Source organism: Hyaena hyaena, unplaced genomic scaffold (genome assembly GCF_003009895.1).
Source record: "Hyaena hyaena isolate Hyena2069 unplaced genomic scaffold, ASM300989v1 scaffold_56, whole genome shotgun sequence".
In the NCBI taxonomy this organism is placed as follows: Eukaryota; Metazoa; Chordata; class Mammalia; order Carnivora; family Hyaenidae; genus Hyaena; species Hyaena hyaena.
The window spans coordinates 3,859,439-3,885,852 of NW_024080688.1; the positions used below are offsets into that span (position 1 = coordinate 3,859,439).

Below are 26,414 nucleotides of genomic sequence, written 5' to 3' on the forward strand. Positions count from 1 at the left end.
TCTGATGGTAAAAACTATTTCTAATTCATTTTGAAGTATGGGAAGTAGATCAGAAAGAAACCAGACTATGGCTGTTGACTATGCTGCTAGTGGGAACTCTTTCAAAAGAAACAAGTGCTGTGTCTAAACATGCAGGATTTAAAAAGATAATGAGTAGTACTACTATATTACTAATATGACACTGAAAATCTAAGCTGAAGGTAGCCAGAAACTCCCATAATAAACTGCATACTATAAAGAATTGTCCCAGGGAAGCACCATTTTCAGAAGGACTTAATGTTCATTTCATTTTCTGCAACTGGAAAAACAGCTAAATATGAACACAGATCCAAGAGAAAATAGAATTCTCATGAAGTTTTTAATTCAAAGATAACATCAGTGTGTCTGTAGTCCTTTTAAAAAACAAAAGTAGGGGCGCCTAGGTGGCTCAGTCAGTTGAGTGTCCAACTTCAGCTCAGGTCATGCATGATCTCCTAGTTCGTGGGTTCGAGTCCCGTGTTCGGCTCTGTGCCGACAGCTCAGAGCCTGGAGCCTGTTTCCGATTCTGTGTCTCCCCCTCTCTCTCTGCCCCTTCCCTGCTCATGATCTGTCTCTCTGTCTCTCAAAAATAAGTAAATGTTAGAAAAGATTTTTTTTAAATAATAAAAAACAAGTACTTTTGGCAGGTTACTGTTTGACTTTGTGTGCTGAAAGAAATTAAATTTGGCTTGTTGGTCCCGTATTTCACCCATCAGTATATTTGCTGTTTACAAACAGAAGTGTCCTATACTGCTAACAGTAAAACATCTGCAATTCCTTCGATCAGTCCTCGTCCTCTATTTTAATGCATTACTGTCAATAACAGGCATATTTTAATCTTTAAAGCAGATGGTAAACTTTCCAGTTGGTCTTGTGCGATTTCATCTTGTCATGGGGCCAACACTATTTCACAAAATGTAAATGCTTCATTTTTTTAAGAGTGAGGTAAAGCCAACTGGAAAAACTAAAGAGCAAAGCTGCACAGGCAATGCAATGTAGCCCAAAATGTTCTGATTATGTTCTCTTCCTTTGCATTAGGCCAGGGTAGCTTTCTACCTGCTACAATGGAAAATAGGAGCTGCCATGAAGCCTGAAAAGAAATACTCAAAACCCAAATCCTGGAGCATTTTAGTAGGCTTAGGATCTTCAAAGCATTTTAAGTAGTAATTTCCCAGCTACTCCTTCAAAAAAGCTCCAAAGCTCTGCGTAAGACTTTCAATTCCATTCATACCTTTTGCGAATGAAGGTGAAGAGCTTTAGATCAATTTAAACTATAATTTTATTAACTCGATTTTTCTCTCAAACCATATTCTTTATGCTGACATTCCTAGTGTCAGGAGGCACAAATACCATTAGGCATCTCTATTCTTTGCATCACCAAGGAGTTCTTTCCCCATCTTGTTCTATAGGATGAACAAAAGCTTGAGGTGTCCGTTTCAGAAGATAAACTGCTGCATGAAGACCCCCTATGTTCACCCAGACAGTATGCACCTTCCGCCAAACGTGTCCCATTCCGGATAATGCCTGTGTGTGCAAAAAGCATACAAGTAATTAGCAGATAATCTGTAGACCAACTAGAGGTCTTGCTGCCAGTAAGAAACCATGGGGGAAGAGAAGACAAATGTTACTAAACTAATATCACTAAGTTTAAATTCAAAGATCCTAAAGCTGCCACAGGGTGAGTTCTGGGGCTGGTTTACGGCACCTTGGTAAAGCACTTCTTGTCCTGAGTAAGCAGCACAGCTCGGCCTGTCCCTGGTCTACAGACACGGCTCATCTCTCGTAGGCAAGCTGGATAAAGGTTCCAGTTTCTCTTTTTGGAGCCCATCCTATGAAAGAAGGTCCAGTGAATCAAACACTTAGCAGATAAACAACCAGGACTATATGAAATGAGAAATTAAAAACTCATTCTCATTATAATAAGAACATTCTCAAGCCCAAACAGTTGTCCTTTAGAAGTCAAGGCTTTGCTTCTATATGCCAATGAAATGGGTGATCAGACTTAGTAAACTGCTCAGAAATATGAATCGGATGAACTGGTTACAGAATTTTTTGACCCCTCTAGTAGTACTATTAAGGAGTAAGTTAAGCATATATAAACTAAACCAGTGATAAGACAACATTTATCCTGAGAAATAGAACCAGGCTTCTCTCAATCTTTGTGCAGTACCCTATAATTAAACAATGGGCCAGGAAGTGGATTTAACCTGTGATGGTCAGATCAAAATGTAGTTACTATATGAGTTCTCAGAAGCAATAAACTGGGTGACTCTATCATATAATTTGCTTTATCATTTCATAATTCTTAAGTGAATAGAATAAGTTCAAAGAATAGAACAGATTTTGAAGACAAATTCGGTACTAGTTTAATAAGTGACTAGTTTTTCAAAAGCTAAGTCCCACCTTTTTCCAAATGGCATGTCTGTTACAATAATGTCCACAGAGCCAGTTCTCAATGGCAGACTGCAGATATCCCACTGAACAGCATCTATGGGCAAGCCCCAGGACACTTTGCTATGGGGACAAAGGAAAGATGCTTATTCTGAAGTATGAAATCTAAAAGCATTTCTGAAGAGGCTGATATCAAGTACAAAATGCTACTAACATGATAGTATCAGTGACAACATTAACTTAAGCAAAATTTTTAAAGCAGAACGTCAGAAGAAAACATACAGTCCTAGGATAAAACTTTTATGATGACAAAATGACAATTTAAAAAATGGTTCAGATTGGTTTCCAAAAGATGTCTGGTTTCAGCTACAATTTAAGAAAACTAAAGGGGTAAACAAGATTGCAACACAAAGAACTGCAAAAGATGGCAACAGTAATGAGGCAGTAAATTATATAACTGAGAATGTAAAACATCGATGAACACAAGGTAAAAAAGATTATGAGGTGACACATCTAAAGCCTGGTATAACTGTGTAGTAATAACAGGAGACCTAAAGAAACAGATATGTAAAATTAGTAGATATAGAGATACTTGTTTGAAAATTAAAAGACATGTTATCCTACTATAAAAAAATACGGCAAAGAAAAAGAATGAAAAAAACATGACAAAAGACAATGACTATAGTAAATGAGATAAATCCTCATTAAATCAAAGCCACTGGTATGAGAAAATACAACAGGCAGTAATAACAGGCTAAAAAGCAAATCAGATTGTGAGTAGAAATGAAGAGTTATTATACTGAGAGTGAAGAACTAGTGAGAAAATAAAATGTGTAATAAAGGCACTCCATAATGGGGGAAAAAAGCACAGATAACGAAAATATGATTATTGGGGCACCTGGGTAGCTCAGTCGGTTAAGCATCTGACCTTTGATTTGAGCTCAAGTCATGATCTCAAAGTTTGTGAGTTTGAGCTGTGTTGCCTGCTTGGGATTTTCTCTCTCAGACCTTCCCCTGCTTGTTCGCGCTCTCCCTTAAAATAAATGAACTTAAAAAAAAACTTGAATCTTATAAATCACAGGCACCAATAACTGCAACAAAATAAGAAATGAAGAAAAAATTTTAAAACCCTAGATAGATTGATAGAAGTAGTACAGGTAGACTAGATAAAAAAGGTACAGAGGGCCTGAAAAGCAAACAAGATAAAATATCCAAAAAATACAAAAGAAATAATTTGTTTAAAAATGTTTATCATGTCTCAAAAAAACTGGGGATTACTAAGCCCTAAGAAAATCTCAATAAACATGAAACAAAATGTACCACCGAAATTCATCACAATAAAACAAATGTAAAAACAAATTAAGCATTTCAATCACATATGTATAAACAATGATCTAAACCCTGGGTATTTAAAGGGGACCTCAGCCCAGCAGCATCAGTATTACCCATAAGCTTGCTAGGAAATGGAAACTCCCAGGTCCCCTCCAAAACCTGCAAGACTAGTTACCAGGATCCCCAGGTGCCTCATATGCAACAGTGAAGTTTGAAAAGCAATGCCCTAAACAACTACATCAGAGACACAAGTACACAACCAGGAATTTCAAAAGAAAAACAGAGAATTGTCAAAATCCATAGGATATGGTCAACAGGCATGCTTAGCATAAAAGTCAGCTCTAATAAAAAATTTTATCATTGAAAAGAAAACATTGATGGCCTATAACTTAAGCTTTTAGATAATAATTAAAAAAACAAAAAAACCTCAACAGGAAACAGGAATAAAAAACAAGTACTGGACATAAAATCATAGAACAAACAGTATATGAAAGAACTAAACAGAGCATTGGTGATTCTAATCTAAAAAGGGAAAAAATTAGCAAAGAAAAGAGGATAACCGACATACAGACATAAAACAGCATGAGTGAGGCATACCATGTATAATAAGTCTGAATAAATGCGTGTAATATCTGCATCAAATATTAAAAAGAAAAAACCAACCACCCTGATTTCTGCTTACAAATATAAACCTCACATTAAGGAGGCAGCTGTTTTTAGGTTTGGTATAATGACGTCCCTGAGCCATGTATTCAGAATGTGGAGCATCTACATTTGAACAACTCCCGCTGACCACTTACTACCTACTCTCGCCACTTTATAAGAAAGTGAAAGGCACAAGCAGAGGAGACCAGGGAAACAATTTTATGATGAGGCCTCTGGTAAGAAATAGAAGACCAAGTGACAATTTAACCAATTCCTCCCAAAGACAGCCCACACTGAAAGGACAGTGAGAGGCTGGCACAGGTGGTGGCACGGAATATGACTGGTAGCAGCAGGCCAGGGCTTAAGATACAGTAACAACGTATGGCTCAGATAAGCACCAAAATTTCCCCAAGACCAATGGACTTCCAGTGCACAGATATCAAGAAGATACAGCTGGAGGAGGACCTTGGACTATTTTGCTTGCAGAAGAGAGGATTTGGAGTGGGACAGGAGGAGGGGGAGTTTTGGTAACCTTTCAAATGTCTGATGTCAATCATTGTGTGATCCAGAGACAGGATTTTTCTTTATGGATCCCAGTGGGACTACAGAAAACCAATGTGTAGAAGGTACAGAGAGAAATTCTGTTCGCTGAAAGATCTGACTAGCACTCAAAGCTGTGCAAAGGCCGAATCGACAGCCTCCAGCAATAATCATTACAGACGGTTACCCGGACAGGAAGACTGCTGGTCAGGAGCTCCTAAAGGAACACTGAGGTAACGTGGAGATGGCTTTCAGGTTTCTTCCAATTCTGAGACTGCGTTAAAGTGCCAAATAATAGAGCAAAGGCTAAATGAACTGTAGTATTTCTACATAATGAAATACTATGCAGTTATTAAAAACAGACTATACAAAAACATTCAAAGTGTTTGAAAATTTGGAAAACTGAAATAAATCAACACAATATTCTCCTATTATTTGGGAAAAAAGATACATGAATAAGGAAAGAAGGCAAATATAGTTGCATTAGGGTGGGGGGATTATTGTTAAATACAAAAACATGTTTGTAAGTTATTTTCAATAAACGGTTTTAAAATTTAATAGAGTCTCACAGTATTCATTTTGGTTATAATGGGATCACCATGACCATGCACAGGGGGTATTAATTCATAAAGTCAATAAGAAAAGTGATTAAGTCTAAGAGATGCTACAAAATCTTTTAAATTAAAATTTTACCCTTCTTTAATTTGGCTCTTGGTCAATAAAGATGAGATGTTATTTGCTGCTCTACTCACAGCCAATGGATTATTATCACCAGCAATATGATAACAGTTAGACCATTCAGTAGCCCCCTAAAAGACAATAAATATATATTATAACCAAAGTAGCAAACTGCAAAAAAAAAAAAAAAAACCCAAACCAAAAATGATTAAAGGGAAAATAATTTCAACCGATTGTCAATAAACTAGATAATCCAAACCAATAATCCAATGCTTTTCTAAAGTGGCAGAATACTGCATGTTGTGAACTTTCTATTCCCCTTGCTAAAAAAGCCCTCCTGTTCTTTCTTGCTTGCTGAATTCCTACTTATCTTTAAAGACCTAGCTCAAATGTCATGCCCTCTCACATCAACCCCAACTTTCCATCCAAGTTGCCTCTCATCTGCCTCCCCACCCCAAAGTATTTTGTACATACTCTGCCACTGCACTTCTTTTTAATTATTTCTGTACCTGTCTACCTCTCAAGGAATCTCCCTAAGGAGAAGGCTGGTATTTTATTCAATGCCTCAGCCAGCAATGTCTGGCACATAGTGCACATTACAGACCTAAAATACAAACATAGTTTGAAAACTTAACCAAATTAAAGTGGCTGACCTATACCCTTTTGTGATTATATAATCTGATAGATTGGAATATTTGAAAATTTCAAAATGAAATGTAATATACACCACATAGGCCTCTGAATGACAACCACCACATCCCTGAAAGGATTTTGTAATGTCAAGTCACAAACACGTCAACAGAAGATAAATACCAATCTTACATCTCATTTGTGAAGGAGGTGACATACTACCCTAGGCTGAACAATGTTCTAAGTAGATTAACAGAAGGTTTCTGACATGAAAGCACAGACAGTTCTGCCCTCTATTTAGGGCTCTTCTTTTGTAAACAGTAATCCATCCGTATGCATGGACAGAAGGCTTCACCTTTTCTTTTGCCCACACACTTGAGGGTGATGTAGAAGAGACCTACAGAATTTGATGAAAGGCTCTCAGATGATTCTGACTCCCCAACGCTAATTTTTGTTTGAATGTGTTTAGATTTTCAGCCTCTGAAAGAGATGCATTTTATAGTACTTGCAAAGCTTTAAAAGGAGTACTCTAGATCAGGCATTTTATACTTTGGTGAACAATTGTGTATACATATCCTGTCAATTCCTTTTATACTTCATTCATTCTGATTACGTATCAGCTTTGATTTTTCTATGACATCTTCATGTCTACTCTTACAGAGAAATGCCTCAACCTTTTTCTTTTTATCTTTTTCAGCTGCGGAGTAGGGAGGGGGCTCTTCTGGACTCTCTCTAGCTCTGTTGTATATTTCTTGACATGTTGTTAACTTTCCCTGCTATTTCAGACATAAACACATCATGGTTTAATGCTAAAGAACACTCTGCTTTGTTCCCAGAATTTTTCTTCACAGCAACTGTTTTCTCTGTGTGCATCTCTTTAGCCAGGGTCAATTTCCCTAGCTCACACTACCAGAAAATAATAGTCATCTGGGCTATTAAGATTTCCTTCTGGGATTTCAACTCCCAGATGAAACATGTCATTTTCTAACTTGTTAGAAAACTCTGTCCAGTTTCTGCCCACTCATAGAATGCAAGTATCTCCTTCAGTATATTCCCATTGGCTTTAGGTATATGTAAGGACATACTATGTTTCATAAATTTGAGCAATTAAAACTTTTTTTAAATGTTTTATTTTTTTGAGAGACAGACAGAGCGTGACCTGGGGAGGGGCAGAGAGAGACGGAGACAAAGAATCAGAAGCAGGCTCCAGGCTCTGAGCTAGCTGTCAGCACAGAGCCCGACGTAGGGCTCGAACCCACAAACCCGTGAGATCATGACCTGAGCCGAAGTCGGGTGCTTAACCGACTGAGCCACCTAGGTGCCCCAATTTAAGCAATTTTAAAGAGAAGCACCCTCTTCCAAATTATTTGTAAAAGTATAGATAATACTAATTCAAGGAAACTCACTCTCCTGTTATATGTTCTCCATTTAGAAAATGCCTTTCGATCCTTTTCTGTAAGCAGTTTCTGAGTCCTCTCAGTATCAATAATTTTGAAAACTATTTACGATCATTTGGTGTGTGACCTTGTTAGACTTCCTAAAAAATCTAAATAACATGCATAGGTTTCTGTTTTACAACTATATTTACTCCAAGAACCTAAGTGGATTAAGAAGCATAATCTCACTTTATAGAGATGAAACACCTTCCTCCAGTTTAGGCCTTCAATACCTTTTCTGTACAAGTCTACCAACTCGTCTTTTATAGAAAAGAGATCACCAGTTTGTAATTACCAGCCTCCGCTGTAATCCATGGAGTAACCATCATTTATAATCTATCAGTCCTTAGCTAATTGTAATAAGTGGGCATATCCTTCACACAAATATTCCAGCTTTAGTAGTACAGTTCTACAATTCTTTTTTTAATTTTAATTTTTTATTTTTGCCAGTGTAATTCTTTAACACTTTTAGGTCCACTAACCCAACAGTGGTGATTTCATAATTTGGCCATTAGTTCCAGAACACTCTTGATGTATCACTTACTTATCTAAAAAGTAAAGTTATTACCTCTATTGGTATTGCCCCTGTTCCACACATCGGATCAACTATTATATCGGTAGGTTGAGGAGCACAGAGCCTATAGGAAAGAAAACAGCTTATACCAAACGACTTCAATCAATAGCTGAGATTTTCACACTGACTACTCCTGAAGCTATAAGATCAAGGACCTATTATGCTAGCATAAAGGAACACCAATCAATATTCATTTTAAAAATCAATTTGTAATTATAGGTTGACTCTATATCCTAGAAGTTTAAAAAAAAATTACATATAACTGACTCATCCAAAATCCCATTTCACTTCCAGAGCTTTTAACATACATATATATATATATAATAACATAGACATATGTCTATCTATCTGTGTCTGTCTACCTATGTCTGTCTATCTATGTCTTTAGAAAACACGTTACTTTGTATATAAACCTATTTTGTTATGTAAGGAAAAAAAAAACCCTCAAATGTATTTCAAGTAAAACATGTATTGTTAAGCATCAATGAATTTACTGGCAATTAGACATTCAGTATTCCTTTTACTTATGAATTTAAAATTTTTTAATGTTTATTTTGGGGGGGCAGACAGAGAGGGGTACAGAGGATCCGAAGCAGGCTCTACACTGACAGCATAGAGCCTGATGCAGGGCTTGAATTTGCAAGCCGTGAGATCAGGACCTGAGCCAAAGTTAGACATTTAACCGACTAAGCCACCCAGGTGCCCCATGAATTTAATTTTAAAGATCATAACCTTGTCGGGGCGCCTAGGTGGCTTAGTCGGTTAGGTGTCTGACTTTTGCTTAAGTCATGATCTCGCAGTTCGTGGGTTCGGGCCCCGCGTCGGGCTCTGTGCTGGCTGCCAGCTCAGAGCCTGGAGCCTGTTTCAGTCTGTGACTCCCTCTCTCTCTGACCCTCCCCTGCTCACGCTGTCTCTCTCTCTCTCTCTCCTAGAAATAAATAAAACATTAAAAAAAAAAAGATAATAACCTTGTCAAAAAATAACCTCTTTACTTTGAGCACTCAGTATTTGCTAAGCATGGATTTAAGCTATTTGCACGTATCATCTCATTTCATCTTTTTAACAACCCTTCAGTTTTTCTGTGAATTCCCTAGGATTTCCAATAAACTCCCCTTCCTACACAACTTTTTTTTTTATCTTGAACTAGCTCACTTAGGTTTCTAATAGTTGCACCCAAAATAACTCTCCATATTCCTTGCTCCTACCATAATGCCTGGCATTAGGTAACAAATATTTGTTAAATGAATGAAAACTGGTAGCTGTTCCTTAATCAAATGGACCTAGTTTTCTATTAATGTCACTGAACTGATAGACTCTAACTGTGCTGAACTGTGACTCCATGGATGAACAGGGTGAAAGAGGAAGCAAAGACTGGAAGAGAAGGAAATATACTTAGTAAGTAATTAATAATCAATACCAGGATATGCTAGGTACTGTATATAACAAGTAATAAGCACATATTTCTGCATCTACTCCTCGTTAACAATCCTGTAAGTCTCACATCAAATCCATTTTGCAGTCTGAAGAACAGAAACTAGACAACACAGCTGTCCGAGTGGTGGACAGAAGCACCCAAGAAAAGGGCAAAGGGCAAAGGAGACAGAAAGCCATTTGCATTTGAAAAAGTGGAAAATCCTGGATGGTTCCTGACACGTTTTGAGTGTAAACTTTAAAAATATAAGTGAAAGTTCAGGGCGCCTGGGTGGCTCAGTGCGTTAAGCATCCGACTTCAGCTCAGGTCAGATCTCATGGTTCATGGGTTCTAGCCCTGCATCAGCCTCTGTGCATAGCTTAGAGCCTGGAGCCTGTTTCAGATTCTGTGTCTTCCTTTCTCTCTGCCCCTCCCCCACTGATGCTCTATCTCTCTCTGTCTCAAAATTAACTATAAAAAAAAATCTTTAAAAAAATATACATAAGTGAAAGTTCTCTGTGTTCATTCACACATTATACACATTTTTAAAACTCTCTGCTTTCAGGGCACTGGCTGGCCCAGCTGGTAGATCATGCAGCTCTTGACTCTGGAGTTGTGAGTTTGATCCCCACACTGGCCTTAGAGATTACTTTAAAATAAATACATAAAAATAAAAAATATAAAAATCTCTGCTTTTATTTGCTTCATGGCAAAGAAATGAAACACAGCAAAATTGGTTGTTATTTCCCAACATATAGTATACCCTTTGTAAACAGAAATGTGGTAACCCCACTTGAGAGGCAGGTGAAGCCTATGGTTCTCATTTTATTTTGTTAAAGTTTACTTATTTCTTTTAAGAGAGTGAGAGAGAGTGTGAGCAGGGGATGGGCAGAGAGAGAGAGAGAGAATCCTAAGTAGGTTGTGAGCTGTCAGCACAGAATCTGACTCGGGGCTCAATCTCAAGAATAGTTAAGATCATGACCTGAGCCGAGATCAAGAGTCAGATACTTAACCAGCTGAACCATCCCTATTGTTCTCATTTTAAAATCAAGAAAACTGAGGGCACCTGGGTGGTTCAGTCGGTTAAGTGACCAACTCTTGATCTCAGCTCATGTCATGATGTCAACAGTTTGAGCCCTGCATCAGGATCTGTGCTGACAGCCTGGAGCCTGCCTGGGATTCTCTCTCTGCCCCTCCCTAGCTCATGTTTTTTCTCTCTCTCAGTAAATAAATAAACTAAAAACAACAACAAGAAAACTGAGAGGGCCTGAGCGGGTTGGTTGGTTGAGCATCCAACTCTTGATTTCTGCTCAGGTCATGATCTCACGGTGTTGAAAGTGAGCTCCACGTAGTAGGGTAGTACTCCGCGTGCTGAGTATGGAGCCTGCTTGGGATTCTGTCTTTCCCTTTTCCTTGCCCCTCCCCTACCCACATGCATGCAGAGGGCTGGCATTCTTGCTCTCTCAAAATAAATAAACAAACAAACAAAAAAGCTGAGATAATAGTTAAGTGATATTTTCAGGATCACAAGGAATCATAATGGGGTATGAGAATGAAAGAGACCATTAGCTTTTCATCCTGTTGTTCATTCACTAAAATCTAAGACAGTATTTCACAAAAAATTAAAGTGTTTTAAAGGGAAAATTCAAACCAAGGTGTCCCTTTAATCTAGATGGCAAACTCGTTCTCTTACCTGAGCATCCCATAGGCAAGAGTAGATCTAAGAGTTGTAGGTCCAAAATGTGTGATATTTCTTCGATGGAGACTCTCTTCTGTCAGTGCAATGCCCACTACAATTTCATTATCATGGATGTTCAGAAGAACCTATAATAAAAGACAGAATAAAATAGGGGCGCCTGGCTGGCTCAGCTGCTAGAGCACACTAGAGCACACAACTCTTGAACCTGGGGTTGTGAGTTTGAGCCCCATGCTGGGTGTAGAGATTGCTTAAGAATAAAATCTTTTGGAAAAAAAAAAACGACTACTACTGCCACAAATTAGGATTTTGTTTTTTTTGAACTTCATATACATGAAATAATCTAGTATATACCACTTAAACATTTTTAAATCTATTTTAATTTTGGGGAGCACCTGGGTGGCTTAGTCAGTTAAGCATCCAACTTTGGCTCAGGTCATGATCTCACAGTCTGTGAGTTCGAGCCCAGCCTCAGGTTCTGTGCTGACAGCTGAGAGCCTGGAGCCTGCTTTGAATTCTGTCTCCCTCTCTCTCTGTCCCTCCCCTACTTGCATGCACTCTCTCTCCAAAATAAACAAACAAATATTAAAAAGAAAAAAATGTATTTTTTTATCCATTATAAGTTAGTTCAAACCAGACAGCCTCTGAATTTTAAAAATACCAACATTTTTGGGGGCGCCTGGGTGGCTTAGTTGGTTAAGCGTCCGACTTTTGCTTAGGTCATGATCTCGCAGTTCGTGGGTTTGAGCCCCGCGTCGGGCTCTGTGCTGACTGCCAGCTCAGAGCCTGGAGCCTGTTTCAGTCTGTGACTCCCTCTCTCTCTGACCCTCCCTGCTCACACTGTCTCTCTCTCTCTCCTAGAAATAAACATTAAAAAAAAAATACCAACATATTTTGAAGGTTTATGGGTTAATATACATTTTAACTTTTTTGGAAAAGGTTTCAAACATGCTCTAGAATACTTGCACAATGAACTCTTAAATATGCTCTTCACTTAGATTAACCAACTGTTAACAACATGTCACATTTACTGTATCGCTTATTGTTTTCTTAAGGGTTTTTTGAATGACTTACTTAATAATGCCTCTGAAATATTTTATCCCATTGTTTTTCTAACACACAGTGAAATATAAACTATTCTAGTAACAATAAAACGTGCTCCAGTCTTCCACATAACATGATCTTAACAGCAGCAGCAGACACTGATCTAACACTTGCTATGTGCACACCACTGTTCTACACACTTTACAGTCATTACCTCATTTCAGATTCACAGCCTCCAAACCATGTATTTTTTTATGCATATATTTTTTAAAGTTTTTATTGACTTATTTGGAGGCAGAGAGAGCGCGCAAGTGGGGGAGGGACAGAGTTAGAGAATCCCAAGCAGACTCTGCATTGCCAGCATGGAGCCCAATGTGGGGCTCAAACCCACGAACTGTGAGATCATGACCTGAGCTGAGATCAAAAGTCAAACCACTCAACTGACTGAACCATCCAGGGCTCCCCCAAGCTAGGTAATTTTTTTTTAAGTTTATTTTTTTTATTGAAGTATAGTTGACACACAATGTGACATCAGTTTCAGGTGAACTAGGTATTATTCTCTTTCTTTTAAAGATGAGGGAATTGAGGCACAAAGAGGTCCTCTTACTTGCCCAAAGTCCTACAGCATTTACGTTGGGATCTGAACCCAGGGAGCATGGCTTCAGAATGTGTGCTCTGAGCACTGCACCCCCACCCCCACCCCGCCACTAACTTTCGGACGTTACTGTCCTAATAGCCTAGTCATTCTAATAACACCTATTATGTGAAAAACAGGAATGGGCAATTATTCTTCTGATTTGATATCCAAGGAAAGTGTATCGAAAGAATAAGTGACTTGCCCCAGATTCAAGTGTCCCAAAAGCAACAGGAAATGACTTCTTGGAAAAAGTGTTGGCTGCTAGGGGCCTTTTAAGCTGTCAGAGATTGTAAAGGCTACTTAGCATTGCCCACATGTAAATCAAGAGTAAGTATGCTAAAAAGAGGCATGTGAGTTTACGAATCTAGCAGTATTTAGTAAAGAGCTGGCTGTGGATGAGTATGAGCAATGACATTCAACTTCCTGATAGGAGGCTGGGATTTGTTTTAAAAATGTACTCCAGTTTTTTTCAGTAGTAAACCTCTACAAACAAGACACATAAAAACAAAGTGTTTTAACTCTGGTTGGATTTTATATTCTGATAGTTCATATAATGTAAGAAGTACTAGATAAGAACAAAGAAGTCTTAATAACTCCCATCTATCTACTGAGCGCTTACTATATACCAGGTATCACACCAAATACCTAAAATGTATTATCTCATTTAACTTTCAGGACACACCTATAGGTATATACTATTACTGGCTCCCTTTCAAACAGAGGCTCAGAGACAACATCTTGTCTGAAGTTATGCAGCTGTAGAGTCAAAATCTGAATTGAGATGTTTGCCCATGCTCTTGTTAACCACAACCCACTAGCTATGTGGTCGCAATTTAACTGCCCATAAAAGCAATTAGTCTGCAAATGCTACCTATTTGTGATGGCCTTGGAATCCTTACAACCAGGGGGCCCTGTACATACCTCCACATCAAAGTTGGTCATGTCAGCCTTCCACTTAAAATAATCTTGAACAGCACCCCCAAAATCTCTTGCAGCCTCATTTGAGGAAAAACAATGCTTTTCTCCTGCCCTGTTGCACGTGACTCTAAACTTGAGCACTTCAGGAGCGTCTTCTTTTGAGCCTTCATCAGTCTCGTCTTTGCAAGATGCCAAATCATCTCCTACTAATGTTGATATCTCTTCTTTGATGGCTGGATTTTCATAATAGTCTAAGATATGGGAATCTAGGGCTTTATTAGTGAATCCCTTTTTATCATCCTTCTCATCTGCTCTATCTCCTTGTCCATTATCAATCTTCTCTTTACTTGAATTCTGATTTATCTTTTTGCGCTTTGTTTTTTTTTTCTTGTAACTGGTGTTAACTTTCCATACTTTTAAAGGTTCTGACCATGGAAGCTTCCCAGCCAATTCTTCAAAATCCTTTAGAACTTCTTCCTGTAAAAGACAGAATGATGAAATCCATGCACCTCTCACCACTTTTTGAACAAATCCCTACTCAGCCTATAGATGTTGGGGGTGGTAGGAATGCAGGACAAAAGAGGAAATAGATAATGCCTACCGTTAAGGAAACTAAAATCTCTTTGTAAATTAAGGTATACACAAATTAAGCCACTAGTGAATAATACGAGATAGAATGGTAGATCAGAAGTTGGGCTTCAAGATTGAAATGTAAGCAATCAGAAACTATTAATGATTACTTCTGGGGAGTAATTACTTCTGGGGAGGGGAAGTGGGTGGACGAAAGACAGGGGAGGGAGGGCAACTTACCTCTCACTGAATGAATTCCTTCTGAATTTTGTGCTGTGTCAACATAGTACTTTTAAAAGTAGTATTTTTTTTAAAAATGCAGTATCTTTTAAAAGGAAAAACTAAACAAAAAAACCCCACATAAAACAAAAAAAAAGGAAAAACTTTAAGCAGTTAAAAACTCATCTATCCAATTTCTAAATAACATCCAGAATCATCTTTTGACATTTTTTTAATGTTTATATTATTTTTGAGAGAAAGAGAGAGAGAGAGCGTGAGCAGGGGAGGGGCAGAGAGAGAGAGAGACACAGAACTCGAAGTGGGCTCCCGGCTCCCTGCTGTCAGCCCAGAACCCGAGACGGGGCTCGAACTCATGAATCATGAAATCATGACCTGAGCCAAAGTCAGAAGTTTAACCTAATGAGCCACGCAGGTGTGCCCTCCCCCCACCCCATGTCATTATTAATAATTTAAAAGCCAGATCTTCTGAGAGACCTGCTCTTCATAAAGCAGTCCTCTCTAGTCCTTCTCTTCCCATTTTCTTTACAGAGCTTAGCATTATCTGAAGTTACTAGGCTTCTGTTTTGTTCGCCATCAAAGGTTCTCCCAGAAGAGGGTGGAAAGGACCTTACCTGTCCTGACCACTTTCTATAAGCCACATGTCTACAACAGTATATGGCATACAAATGGTTTTCAATAAACGGCTGCTGGATAAGATGTGATTAAATGTTAAAATGGGTGGTGCAGAGCCATGCCATCCAATACAGCAGCTATTAGCCACATGCAGCTATTGAAAGTAAAATGATTTAAAATTAAAAGCTCAGGGGCGCCTGGCTGGCTCAGTTAGTAGGGCATTGACTCTTGAGCACATGAATCATGAGGGTCATGAGTTCAAGCTGTACGTTGTGCTTAGAGGTTACTTAGGAAAAAAAAAAAACCAACTCAGTTTCTCAATCCCGTTAGCCACATTTCGCACGCTAATGCTAGTGGTTAGTGTTGGATAGTGTAGACCAAAAACATTCCCATCAGAAAAGTTATATTGCAGAGTGCTGGTATATACAATATATGCTACTGAACATCAAGTTAGAAAGAGGTCAGTGTTCACTGATGTAACTGTGACTTGAAATGGAGATGAGTGAAGGCTTTCACACTAATTGAAACCTAATGAAATAACGGTAAATTTCAGGTTTGGCAAAGTCAATTCTATTTACAAATTATTTCCCTATAAAAGGCATCTGCAGGACTTGGAGATTTTATGTGATGGAGAACACTGGTACAGCCCCTTTCTCCAGATACCATTCTAAACCACCAACAGAAATACCAAATTTATCTTATGCTTTTTAAAATATTTATTTTTGAGAGAGAGAGAGAGGGAGAGAAGGAAAGGGACGTGAGTGGGGGAGGGGCAGAGAGAGAGGGGGACAGAGGATCCAAAGCAGGGCTCAAACTCAGGAACCGTGGGATCATGACCTGAGCCAAAGTCAGACAGTCAACCGACTGAGTCACCCGGGCACCCCACCAACTTTATCTTAACAGAATCTATAGGATATCTATAACCTTGAACCGGGACATAAAATTTCTAACATATGATTCCCAAGTGCAGTGAAGGTCAAACAGAGGTACAGAAAGACACCAGAAGGAGAATGCCTATAGGTCTCAGACAAAGGTCAGAGAAGTCTGCCAAAGAAGTAGCAAATAAACTCTTCTTTCTAACAGCAGGACAAGCATGTACACTGACAGAAGGAGCTGCCCTGAACTTGATCTGTACCAAGAATAAACAGGGGAGAGAAATGGGAGCTGAACAAGGGATCTTACAGACATGATCTATTTGCTGCAAACAGTGTTGACGAGGTAGAGCTGGGGAGAGATGTTCTACACTGTAAACAACCCTGAAGCTGCTGATCCCTTCAGGCCAGAGAGAAGTAATGGTTAAAAGAGCTTACGCAGTAGTGGGGAAATTATACCTCAATAATGCTGTTAAAAAAAAGAAGGAAGAGGGGAGGGCAGGAGTGGGAAAACGATTAAAAAAAGAAGGAAGAGAGAACTCATTCATCTGTAACCCTTTGTCAGAAGGAACCTCACAGTGAAGCAGGGGAATTTCTTGCTGGCCTGGAACAGTTCCTGGCTTCTCCCACGGCCTCCTATCAAAAGCAGGTCCAAGAGGAACTTCCTCATTCACAGATGAGCAATCACCAAAAGTTATCAGCACAACACATATATGGACATAAGAAAGGACAAAGGAGGAAAGAACAGAAAAACAAAGAGCAGACAAAAACAGTGACCACAAAGACAATGCCACAGAGCAGTTGAAAACTGTGATCAATGGGAGTATGTGGGTGGCTTAGCTGATTAAGCTTCCCTTAATTTCAGCTTGGGTCATGATCTTTCTGTCTGTGGGTCTGAGCCTGGGCAGTATGAAGCCTGCTTGGGATTCACTCTCTGCCCCTCCCCGACCCATGCTCATTTTCTCTCTCAAAAATAAATAACAGCAACCCCCCCCCCCAAAACCTGTGATCAAACATACTGACATGATAGAAAAAAATTGTTAATGAGGAAATGCCGTTGTAAGATAAGAGCTCCAAGTGGAGATATAAAAGTGGAAAGGAGGTGAGGTGAGCCACCATAAAAAGATAAAACAGTAGCTTATAGATTTCAAAGAAGTGGAATAAAAAAATAAAACCACCGCAAAATGAAGACCATATAGAAAGCACCACATATAAAAGACTCCTAAAAACACAGTAAAGAATGTAGAGAAAAGTAAAGCAAATACAATGGATATAAGCAAAAAGTATAAAAAAAGGTGAAAGAAAATGAGAAAACATGAAAGAAAGTCAGGAGATCCTGCATATGTACAACTGGTTTATCTCTAAAGAAAGGATTTGAGGGGCGCCTGGGTGGCTCAGTCGGTTGAGCGTCCGACTTCGGCTCAGGTCATGATCTCACGGTTCGTGAGTTCGAGCCCCACGTCGGGCTCTGTGCTGACAGCCAGCTCAGAGCCTGGAGCTTGTTTCAGATTCTGTGTCTCCCTCTCTCTCTGACCCTACCCTGCTCACACTGTGTGTCTCTCTCTCAGAAATAAACTATTAAAAATAAAATAAAATAAAGAAAGGATTTGAGATAATGAGACAAAAAATATTTTAGGGGCACCTGGCCTGCTCAGGGGGTGCAGCGTGAGACTCTTGATCTCAGGGTTGTGAGTTCCAGCCCCACGTTGGGTGTAGAGTTTACTTAATAAAAAAAGATAGTAATTCAAGAAAACTATTAAGAAATGTCTATGAATGTGAACTTCTCTACAGACTGACATGTCCTGACAAGGAATTATCATCAATGAGACATCCTGGTGAACTTATGAGATTTCAGAGATTAAAAGTAAAATCTGGGCATGAAGCAAAAGTATTGAGAAAGCAAGAAATAAAGAGGAAAACATTAAGACAGCCTCAGAATTTTTCATGGCAACATTTAACACTAGAAGAAAATGAACACAGCCTACAGTATTTTTCAGAAAAAGCATCACTCCAAATTTTATACTTAAACTATTTATCAAACATAAAGGTGAAAATCATTAATTTCTGAACTCCTGCCATTCAAGTGATAAAAAAGAAAACTGGGATTATGACCACAGTCAGAACTTAAATATTACAAACTGGAATGCAGCTGGAGGGGAAGGAAAGAGGAGATGCTGGTATCCTCCTCTGTCAAGAGATTAAAGGATATGGGGAGCCTGGATGGCTCAGGCGTTTAAGTGTCCAACTTCAACTCAGGTCATGATCTCGCGGTCCATGAGTTCAACTCCCGCACCGGGCTCTGTGCTGATAGCTCAGTGCCTGGAACCCGCTTCAGATTCCATGTCTCCCTCTCTCTCTGACCCTCCCCTGCTCATGCTGTCTCTCTCTTTCAAAAATTAATAAAGACTTTTTAAAAATTTTAGAGTGATAAAGGATAGAAGTTAGAACATCGGTTCAACACTAAGATGAATAATAAAACTGGAGGGTGAAAAGGAAGGAGGGGAGATGTGGAAAATATGCCAACTTCATCACTGCTCTTAGTAGAGATTAAAAAAAAAAAAACTATACAAATAATAGATTTAGTTGTAGTTATAAACGTTAACAGCTAGAAAATAGAAACCTTCCAAACTATTAACATATATGTATATGTAAATAAGCAAAGAAAACACATAATGGGGGCAACTAGGTGGCTCAGCTGGTTAAGTGTCTTGACTCTTGGTCATATCATGGTTTGTGAGTTTGGGCCTTGTGTTGGGTCTCTACGTTGACAGTGCAAAGCCTGCCTGGGATTCTCTTTCAAAAATAAATTTCGGGGCGCCTGGGTGGCTCAGTCAGTTAAGCGTCCGACTTCAGCTCACGCCATGATCTCATGGTTTGTGGGTTCGGGCACCGTGCCAGGCCCTGTGCTGACAGCTCAGAGCCTGGAGCTGCTTCAGATTCTGTGTCTCCCTCTCTCTCTGACCCTCCCCTGCTCACACTCTCTTTCTCTCTCTCAGAAATAAAACGATAAAAAATTTTTTTAAATAAATAAACTTCAAAAAAAAAAAGGAAACACATAATGAAATTTTTAGTAAGAAAAACCAGAATGTGTATAACATAAATGTGACAGAACTAAGGCAAAACATTTCTGTCCCACCAATAAGTATCGATAAAATAAGGTATCTTATTAATCAGAAAAATGACCCTCAGCGCTGGTTGGCTCAGTTGGAAGAATGTGCAACTCTTGCTCTAAGTAAGGGTCATGAGTTTGAGCCCCGCATCGGTGGAGAAATTACTTAAATAAATAAAACTTAAAAAGAGAGAAAAAGAGAAAAGAAAAATGACCCTCAGATTAAACACACGCACAGATGTATAGAAGATATTTGTTGGGGCGCCTAGATGGCTCCGTCGTTTAAGCGTCCGACTTAGGCCCAGGTCATGATCTCACAGTTTGCGGGTTTGAGCCCCGCGTCGGGCTCTGTGCTGACAGTTCAGAGCCTGGAGCCTGTTTTGGACTCTGTGTCTCCCTCTCTCTGTACCCCTCACCCACTCATGCTCTGTCTCTGTCTGTCTCAAAAATAAATAAACTATTAAAAATACATAAATAAATAAAAAGAAGGTATTTGTTGAGCCACCATAGTAGCAAGAGTCTGAAAAAGCCTTATATCCTAAATTGGGATAACTAAATTAAGATATAGTAAAATCCAAGGATACTGGCATGCTCTTCAAGATACAGGCAAACAAGTACAGCACAGTATGTATGGTGTGTCTTCATTTGTGTAAGTACATAAAACGCACATATTTATAAAATATCTCTAGAAGACTACCCAAGAAATTGGGAATAGTTGTTGCCTCCAAGGAGGAAACTGAATGGTATGGAGATATAGGAGCAAACATTTTCCATTGCGTATCCTTTTGGTCTTTACAATTTGCCCTAAACACATATATTACAAAAAAACCAAAAAACAAAAAACAAAAACAAACAAACAACATATAAAGCACAGTGGTCACCTTTTGTTTTTTTTTTTAACAGGTTAATGAATTCATGATATCATCTGAATAGTTAAAAAGGAAAGGACCTATCAGAATGCTAATTAAATCTTTTTATAAGACATGTGAAAGTACAATGCTACAGTGAAAATAATAGTCAACAGAAAGCAAGAAGCAAATCTTTCTTTCTTTCTTTTTAAAGTTTTTGTTTTGTTTTTTAGAGAAAGAGAGAAAGAGAGAATCCCAAGCAGGCTTCACAATCAGTGCAGAGCCTGAAGTGGGGCTCGATCCCACGACCCTGGGATCATGACCAGAGTCAGATACTGGACCAACTGAGCCACCCAGGCACCCCAAGAAGTAAATATTGAAAAACAAGCTTTTACTGGGGCATATTGTAATTTAAGTCCACAAAGTGAAGGACTAAACCATTTTTCATGGTCACACACACGCCCTTGCATAGGTCTGAAAATCTACTTTAATCCTTGCTGCTCTTCTTTTGGGACTTCTTCAGCAACCTGTTCTCACAGTTACTTAGAAGGCAACTCTGCAAAGCTGGCTCACATAGAACCATTATATAATATCAAATTCACCTCCATTTAGAGATCAAACTTCACAAAATAATACAAAAATGTTAATAATGCTATAGTTAAAGGCAAAAATTTTCAATGAAACTTTACAGGATTTTTAATTTTTTTAAAATCGTTTTTAAAAAATGCCTGTTAGCATTTACTCATGAATAGAATTGGCTATTCAAATTTCCAGATATCAAGCAGCAAAAATTTTCAGTAGCTCCCGGTTATGTCCCAGCTTCGTAGATATGATTCAGTTAACAATGATCATCAGAAGTCTGCAGTGTTATAATACTAGTGCTGAAAGTTACATTCTTAGTTAATAAAATCTTAATCTATTTTGTTTGAATTCTTTTAGGTCTGGTTTTATCTTTTCTAGGCTCCGGGTTCATATCACTTTGATTGGTTATTGAATAATGCTTTAGAAATCTATCTGTTGCCAATAAATAAAAATCAGAGAATTAGGCAGTGTATCATAGACTTAAAAAATACACTGTTTCTAATATAGGCAATAAAACTGTTAGAAAAAAGTTTTTTAGCATTTGACTCTGGAAACCTGACCAAAAAGCAATGTGGAAAAATACTAATGCATTACTGAAATCTATTTTCCAAACTTCAACTTAGGCAGCATATCAATATTTAGGAATCAGATGCTAAATACAAATTGGAAACAAAGCTATTGCCTTAACAACTGAAGGAGTATTTACATATTATTTTAGCTTTAGTTAAAAAAAATGAAGTTAGAGAAGAATGCAGTTCTGCAAAAGAACTGTGAGAGAAAGTGTTATTTGCAGATGACTCAGTCACTTAATCTTTGATTCATAGTCTGGAAGCAATTCTATTTTGAAACCATGTATGTCAGCAAAGTTAACCTAAGGTATGTATCTTTTGGTAAGAAAGTAAAGAATTTATTTTATTTCTTATACACTTTGATGTCTTTCTAGATTGACATTTACTTGCTTATTTTTTTTGTTATTCTTTCATCTTTTAAAAAAGAAGTGTAACTGACCTATAACATTATTTTAGTTTCAGGTACACAACATGATTCAGTATTTGTACATATTGTGAAAGGATCACCAACCAACGTCTAGATCACATCTGTAACCACACATAGTTCTAGAATGGTTTTTGTGGTAAGAACTTTTAAGATTTACTCTCTTAGCAACTTGCAAATATGCAACACAGTATCTTTAGCCATACATTACATCTCTAGGACTTATTTATAAATTTGTACCTTTTGATCCTTTCTACCCACTGTGTCCACTACCAACAATACTGATTTTTTCAAAACAACTTTTGAGACAGACTGTCAACCAATCTCTGAATTTTATTATAAAAGCCTCCCAGGATTCTAGATTATAAAGCAACAGTAATGCTAAATGTCAGAATGCAAAAAGTAGGCATAATCTCTTTGGGGAAGAGCTACTGTGGGAAAACTCACCTTTGTTTCTTTGAACTGGTAATCTTTAAACTCCTTAACCACCACAAATAAGTTATCAACTGATCTCAGACAATGAACCTGGGGGAAGGAAAAAGAAATGGTAGAAACAGATTTCTGAGAAACGCTTTGAATCACACACCATCAAAATTTAAATATAAAAATGAGGGAGGGGAGCATCTTGGTGGCTTAGTCAGTTAAGTGTCCAACTTGGGCTCAGGCCAAGGTCCCTCGGTTTGTGGATCCGAGCCCTGCAAGGGGCTCTGTGCTGATGGCTCAGTACCTGGAGCCTACTTCAGATTCTGCGTCTCCCTTTCTCTCTGCCCGCCCCCACCCCACTTATTCTCGGTCTCTCTCTCTCAAAAATAAACATTAAAAAATTTAAATATAAAAATCAGTTATGAAAATTTTAGGATAGGTAATATGTATAATTTGTATTTTAACTTTTCCCATCTCCCCCAGTCTCCCATGTTTTGGGTTCCCCATTAGCTTCTATTCCCCTACCCAAAAGGAAGATTGAAGGGTTACCTGGGAAACACAGGTTTGAGGGAGAAAGGAAAGATGAAGACAGTCAAGTGGGGCTTTACTATATATTTCCCTCATGGCTCCCTAGGGTACAGTGTATCATGTGCAGTGGTTAAGAGCACAGGGTTTGAACTCCAGCTGTGATTACTAGCTGAGTGACCCTGGGCAAATTACTATCCCAACACCTAATGATTAATGAGGACAGTAACAGTATCTGTCTTCTCAAAGCTGCTGAGGTTATGAACTAAAATACTGGGTGGAAAATATCTGCTTTCTATTCATTCCACAAATATTTACTGGGTTTCTACTATACGCCAGACACTAAGAGCCTAGAAGATATCAACCAAAAAGAATCCAGACAATTCCTGCTCCTTTGGTGCATATACTGTTATGAGATACTGGTTAGCTTTTTTCCTAGTGGAAAGGCAGTTTGCTGACTTTCACTTTTCCCTTTCAGTGATTCTTGATGACTTTTGAGCAAGAATTTCTTTGACAAAGATTAAAAGAAAAATCTCTCCAGAGGCACCTGGGTGGCTCAGTCCGCTAAGCGTCCGACTTCGGCTCAGGGCATGATCTCACAGTTCGTGGGTTCGAGCCCTGCGTCGGGCTCTGTGGTGACAGCCAGTTCAGAGCCTGGAACCTGCTTCAGATTCTGTGTCTCCCTCTCTCTCTGACCCCTCCCCTGCTCACGCTCTCTCTCTCTCTCTCTCTCACAAATAAACATTAAAAAAAGAAAAAAAGAAAAATCTCTCCTTATATGCTTCACCAGCAAGTCGAAACTTTAGCTAAATGATGAACTCAATAAACTCAAAGTTGTCTGGCAGATATTCAGAATTTCTTCAAAAGTCACATAGGATTCTTTTTGGTGAAATTTGTCCCCAGGAAATATTAGGATCACTTCTAAAAATGTTGCAAATCTACTAGTCAAACTTACAAATCAGTACCAAAGAGAAAATTCAATAAAACTTTAAAATCACCAGATCTGGGGTAAAGAAAAGCAAAAAAGATTCAAGAGGGGTCTGTAAATCAGAAAACAATCATAAAATGATCTTTTCAGAAAACCATTTTTAATATTGCTTCATTCAAACCTGAGCCAGACTTTCCACTGAAATGTCAAAATATATCTTGCCCCGGTCTCTGCTGATTTTGCACGATGACCCCAATTTCTCTCTCACTTCATCTGCGGCTGTTTGCTCAAAACCAGTAGGTACAGTGGCTCCAATAGTCACTTGGAGGTGCTCAGACTCACTTCTGGGACCACCTTCTGTCACTTGTATAGACTTCTGGTTCCCATGAAGGTGCACATCCAGAAGCTGGTTAGTGGCTTCTTGAATATCAGACATGTTGACAGTGCTTCCAAGGTTAGTAATACAGTCCCTTTAAAAGCAGCACAGAAAAGAAAAAGAGGTAACGCCTAAACATTATCACCTCCTAGTTCATCTATAATTAAAAACCCCTGCTTTGGAGGGCTGGAAGAACAGGTAACACAACTGTTACCTCCATGTTCAGTCACCAAAGATAAAAGGATAGAGTAACATGGGCACAGAAGAAAAGATGTAAACTGTGATATTATTAAACAAGCAATATAGACGCTAAGGAAGAAAAGGAGGCAGAGGAATAGGAGTATTTACACACCACGCAACGTTTTGTTTGGGATCATCTGTATTAACAGCTGCTAGAGCACGTTCAAATATTATTTCCAAATCTAGTTCTTTTTTAGCTAGCAGTTCAGAATCCGGGGCTTTGGAACTACCGACATGGGTCTGAATTCACGCTGTCACCATTCACAGGGTGAATGGCCTAAAACAAACCTACTCTTCTGTGCCTCAATTTCCTTATCTGCAAAATGGGAACTAAATAATACCTGTCTCCTAGAGTTGTTGGGAGACAAAAGGGAGACTAGCATACTGCTATTGAAACTTGATATTAGGATATCTATCTTCCTCCTAGGAAGTGGACAGGGAGTCAGCCATGGGTTTAAAAATGATTAACGTGGGGGCGCCTCGGTGGCTAGGTCGGTTAAGCGACCGACTTCGGCTCAGGTCCTGTCACGGTTCGTGGGTTCGAGCCCCGCGTCGGGCTCTGTGCTGACAGCTCAGAGCCCGGAGCTTGTTTCAGATTCTGTGTCTCCCTCTCTCTCTGACCTTCCCCTGCTCACGCTGTGTCTCTCTCTCTCAGAAATAAATAAAACATTAAAAAAAAAAAAAAGATTAACTGAACATCTAGAATCTAATGCATTGCAAATGACTGTCTACCACAGGCCACGATCTGGGATCCAAGGACAGGAAACCGTTTCTATATCTGTAACAGAAAGCCAAATTTCCTGTTTCTGAGCGGGGGAGGGAGAGGTTGGGCAGGAGAGGTGGGAAGTGGGGATCAACAGCTCTCATCAAATTTTCAAAGGTTTCGTGACTCAAAAACAACTTAGGCAGGCAGAGTGCCTATACTGTACTGTTCTGTGCCCGGACAAACAACGTCTTTAACACTAAAAAGGCCCGTTCCAGACCTTAAGGAATTCATACTGGCTGTGAATACGACTTCCACCTCGTAACCAAAGCTGGTCAAGTTCACGAAAGGACATATCCCGCCCAAGGTCAGAGAGAGCCGATCAGTGACGCTGGCTGGAATAAAACCCACGTCTCCTGACTCCCACGCGCAGGGCTCCCCAGGAATCCCAACGTGCGGGTGAAGGCCTAACGGAGGCAACAAGAAGGGATCCGCAACACGGTCGAGCCGAAGTCCGGCTCGGGTCGCAAGACAAAGGTCGCTCCTCCCCACCACCGAAGGTCGCGGCGACACACCCGGCCACTCCCACCCGCCACCCGGTTACCGGTAGCCAGCGCAGACCCTTCCTGCTCCGGCACCCCGCCAGCCCAGCGCGCCCGGGTCACGCCGCCGGAAGTCGCGTGGACTCCCCCGGAAACGGAAGTCAGGCGGCGCGGTCCCAGACGCTGCGAGCTAGGGGCGGCGCGCCCTGGCGAGCAGGCGTGGAGAGAGGAGCATGCGCACAAAGGTCTGTGCGCGCTGGCGCCGCAGGTGGGCTAGTAGGTGTTGACGTTGGGTTAGAACGTTCTGCGAGCGGAGCTTGCAGAGCCTCGGGCCTCGTGGCCCGTCATCGTAGTAGCTAAAGCTTATAGCGCGCGTGGCCATGCCGAGTTCTGAGTGGCGCTTCACCGCGTCATTTCGTTTGTCCCAACAGCTGTGTTAAGGGCACGGAAATTCCCAGTTTTAAAATAGGAAACACTGAGTCTCACAGACGTTACATATTTTGACCAAACTCTCAGGCACGGCACTTTAGAAGCGCAGCGAGGTTTGAACCTGATGCTGTGACTCCAGAAGTCTTCCTCATGGGGTCTGAGCGAGTGTTGTTCACACTAGTCCCTGCGTTCTATATTGCCTTCACTTCTTTTTGTCCAATTGCACTCCCGTTTCCTTAATATTTTCTTTAGGTATGTATTTTTATCTTAAGTTATTTTGGAAGGAAATGTGCGCAACCCAACAAAAATAACCCAATTTAAAAATGGGCAAAGGCTTGAATATTTCTCCAAATAAAGTATACATATGGCCAATAGTCACATGGAAAGATGCTCAACATCCTGAGGGAAATGCCAATTAGGACCAAAATGAAATACCTATTTTAGTGGCTAAACTTTTAAAGAAATGGACAGC

General features: G+C 39.5%; 1 protein-coding gene across 3 annotated transcripts; it reads right to left on the minus strand.

Annotated features, from left to right (window-relative positions):
* Positions 1-1,279: 1,279 nt before the first annotated feature.
* THUMPD3 (THUMP domain containing 3) lies at positions 1,280-25,656 on the minus strand. 3 transcript variants are annotated; one of them, XM_039231294.1, is made up of 10 exons: positions 25,576-25,656; positions 23,834-24,122; positions 22,224-22,301; positions 13,954-14,427; positions 11,349-11,479; positions 8,239-8,308; positions 5,620-5,735; positions 2,422-2,532; positions 1,724-1,847; positions 1,280-1,542 (listed from the first exon to the last, which is right to left on the minus strand). In XM_039231294.1, exons 2-10 carry the CDS (start codon positions 24,086-24,088, stop codon positions 1,393-1,395), a joined length of 1,509 nt encoding a protein of 502 aa, XP_039087225.1. In that variant the 5' UTR covers positions 24,089-24,122; positions 25,576-25,656; the 3' UTR covers positions 1,280-1,392. The 3 variants fall into 3 exon arrangements, with proteins under 3 accessions (XP_039087225.1, XP_039087226.1, XP_039087227.1); XM_039231295.1 differs by having other exon boundaries at positions 25,593-25,614; XM_039231296.1 differs by lacking the exon at positions 2,422-2,532.
* Between the last annotated feature and the right edge of the window lie 758 nt (positions 25,657-26,414).

Bases quoted from the DNA above. Each gene is read 5' to 3' on its own strand.
- THUMPD3 (XM_039231294.1), bottom strand. From the start codon at position 24,088: ATGTCTGATATTCAAGAAGCCACTAACCAGCTTCTGGATGTGCACCTT. The intron at 22,302-23,833 runs GTTTGAATGAAG...TCCTTCCCCCAG, and splicing joins CAGTGGAAAGTCTGGCTCAG to GTTCATTGTCTGAGATCAGT. The intron at 11,480-13,953 runs GTATGTACAGGG...CTTTTATTATAG, and splicing joins TGACCAACTTTGATGTGGAG to GTTCTTCTGAACATCCATGA.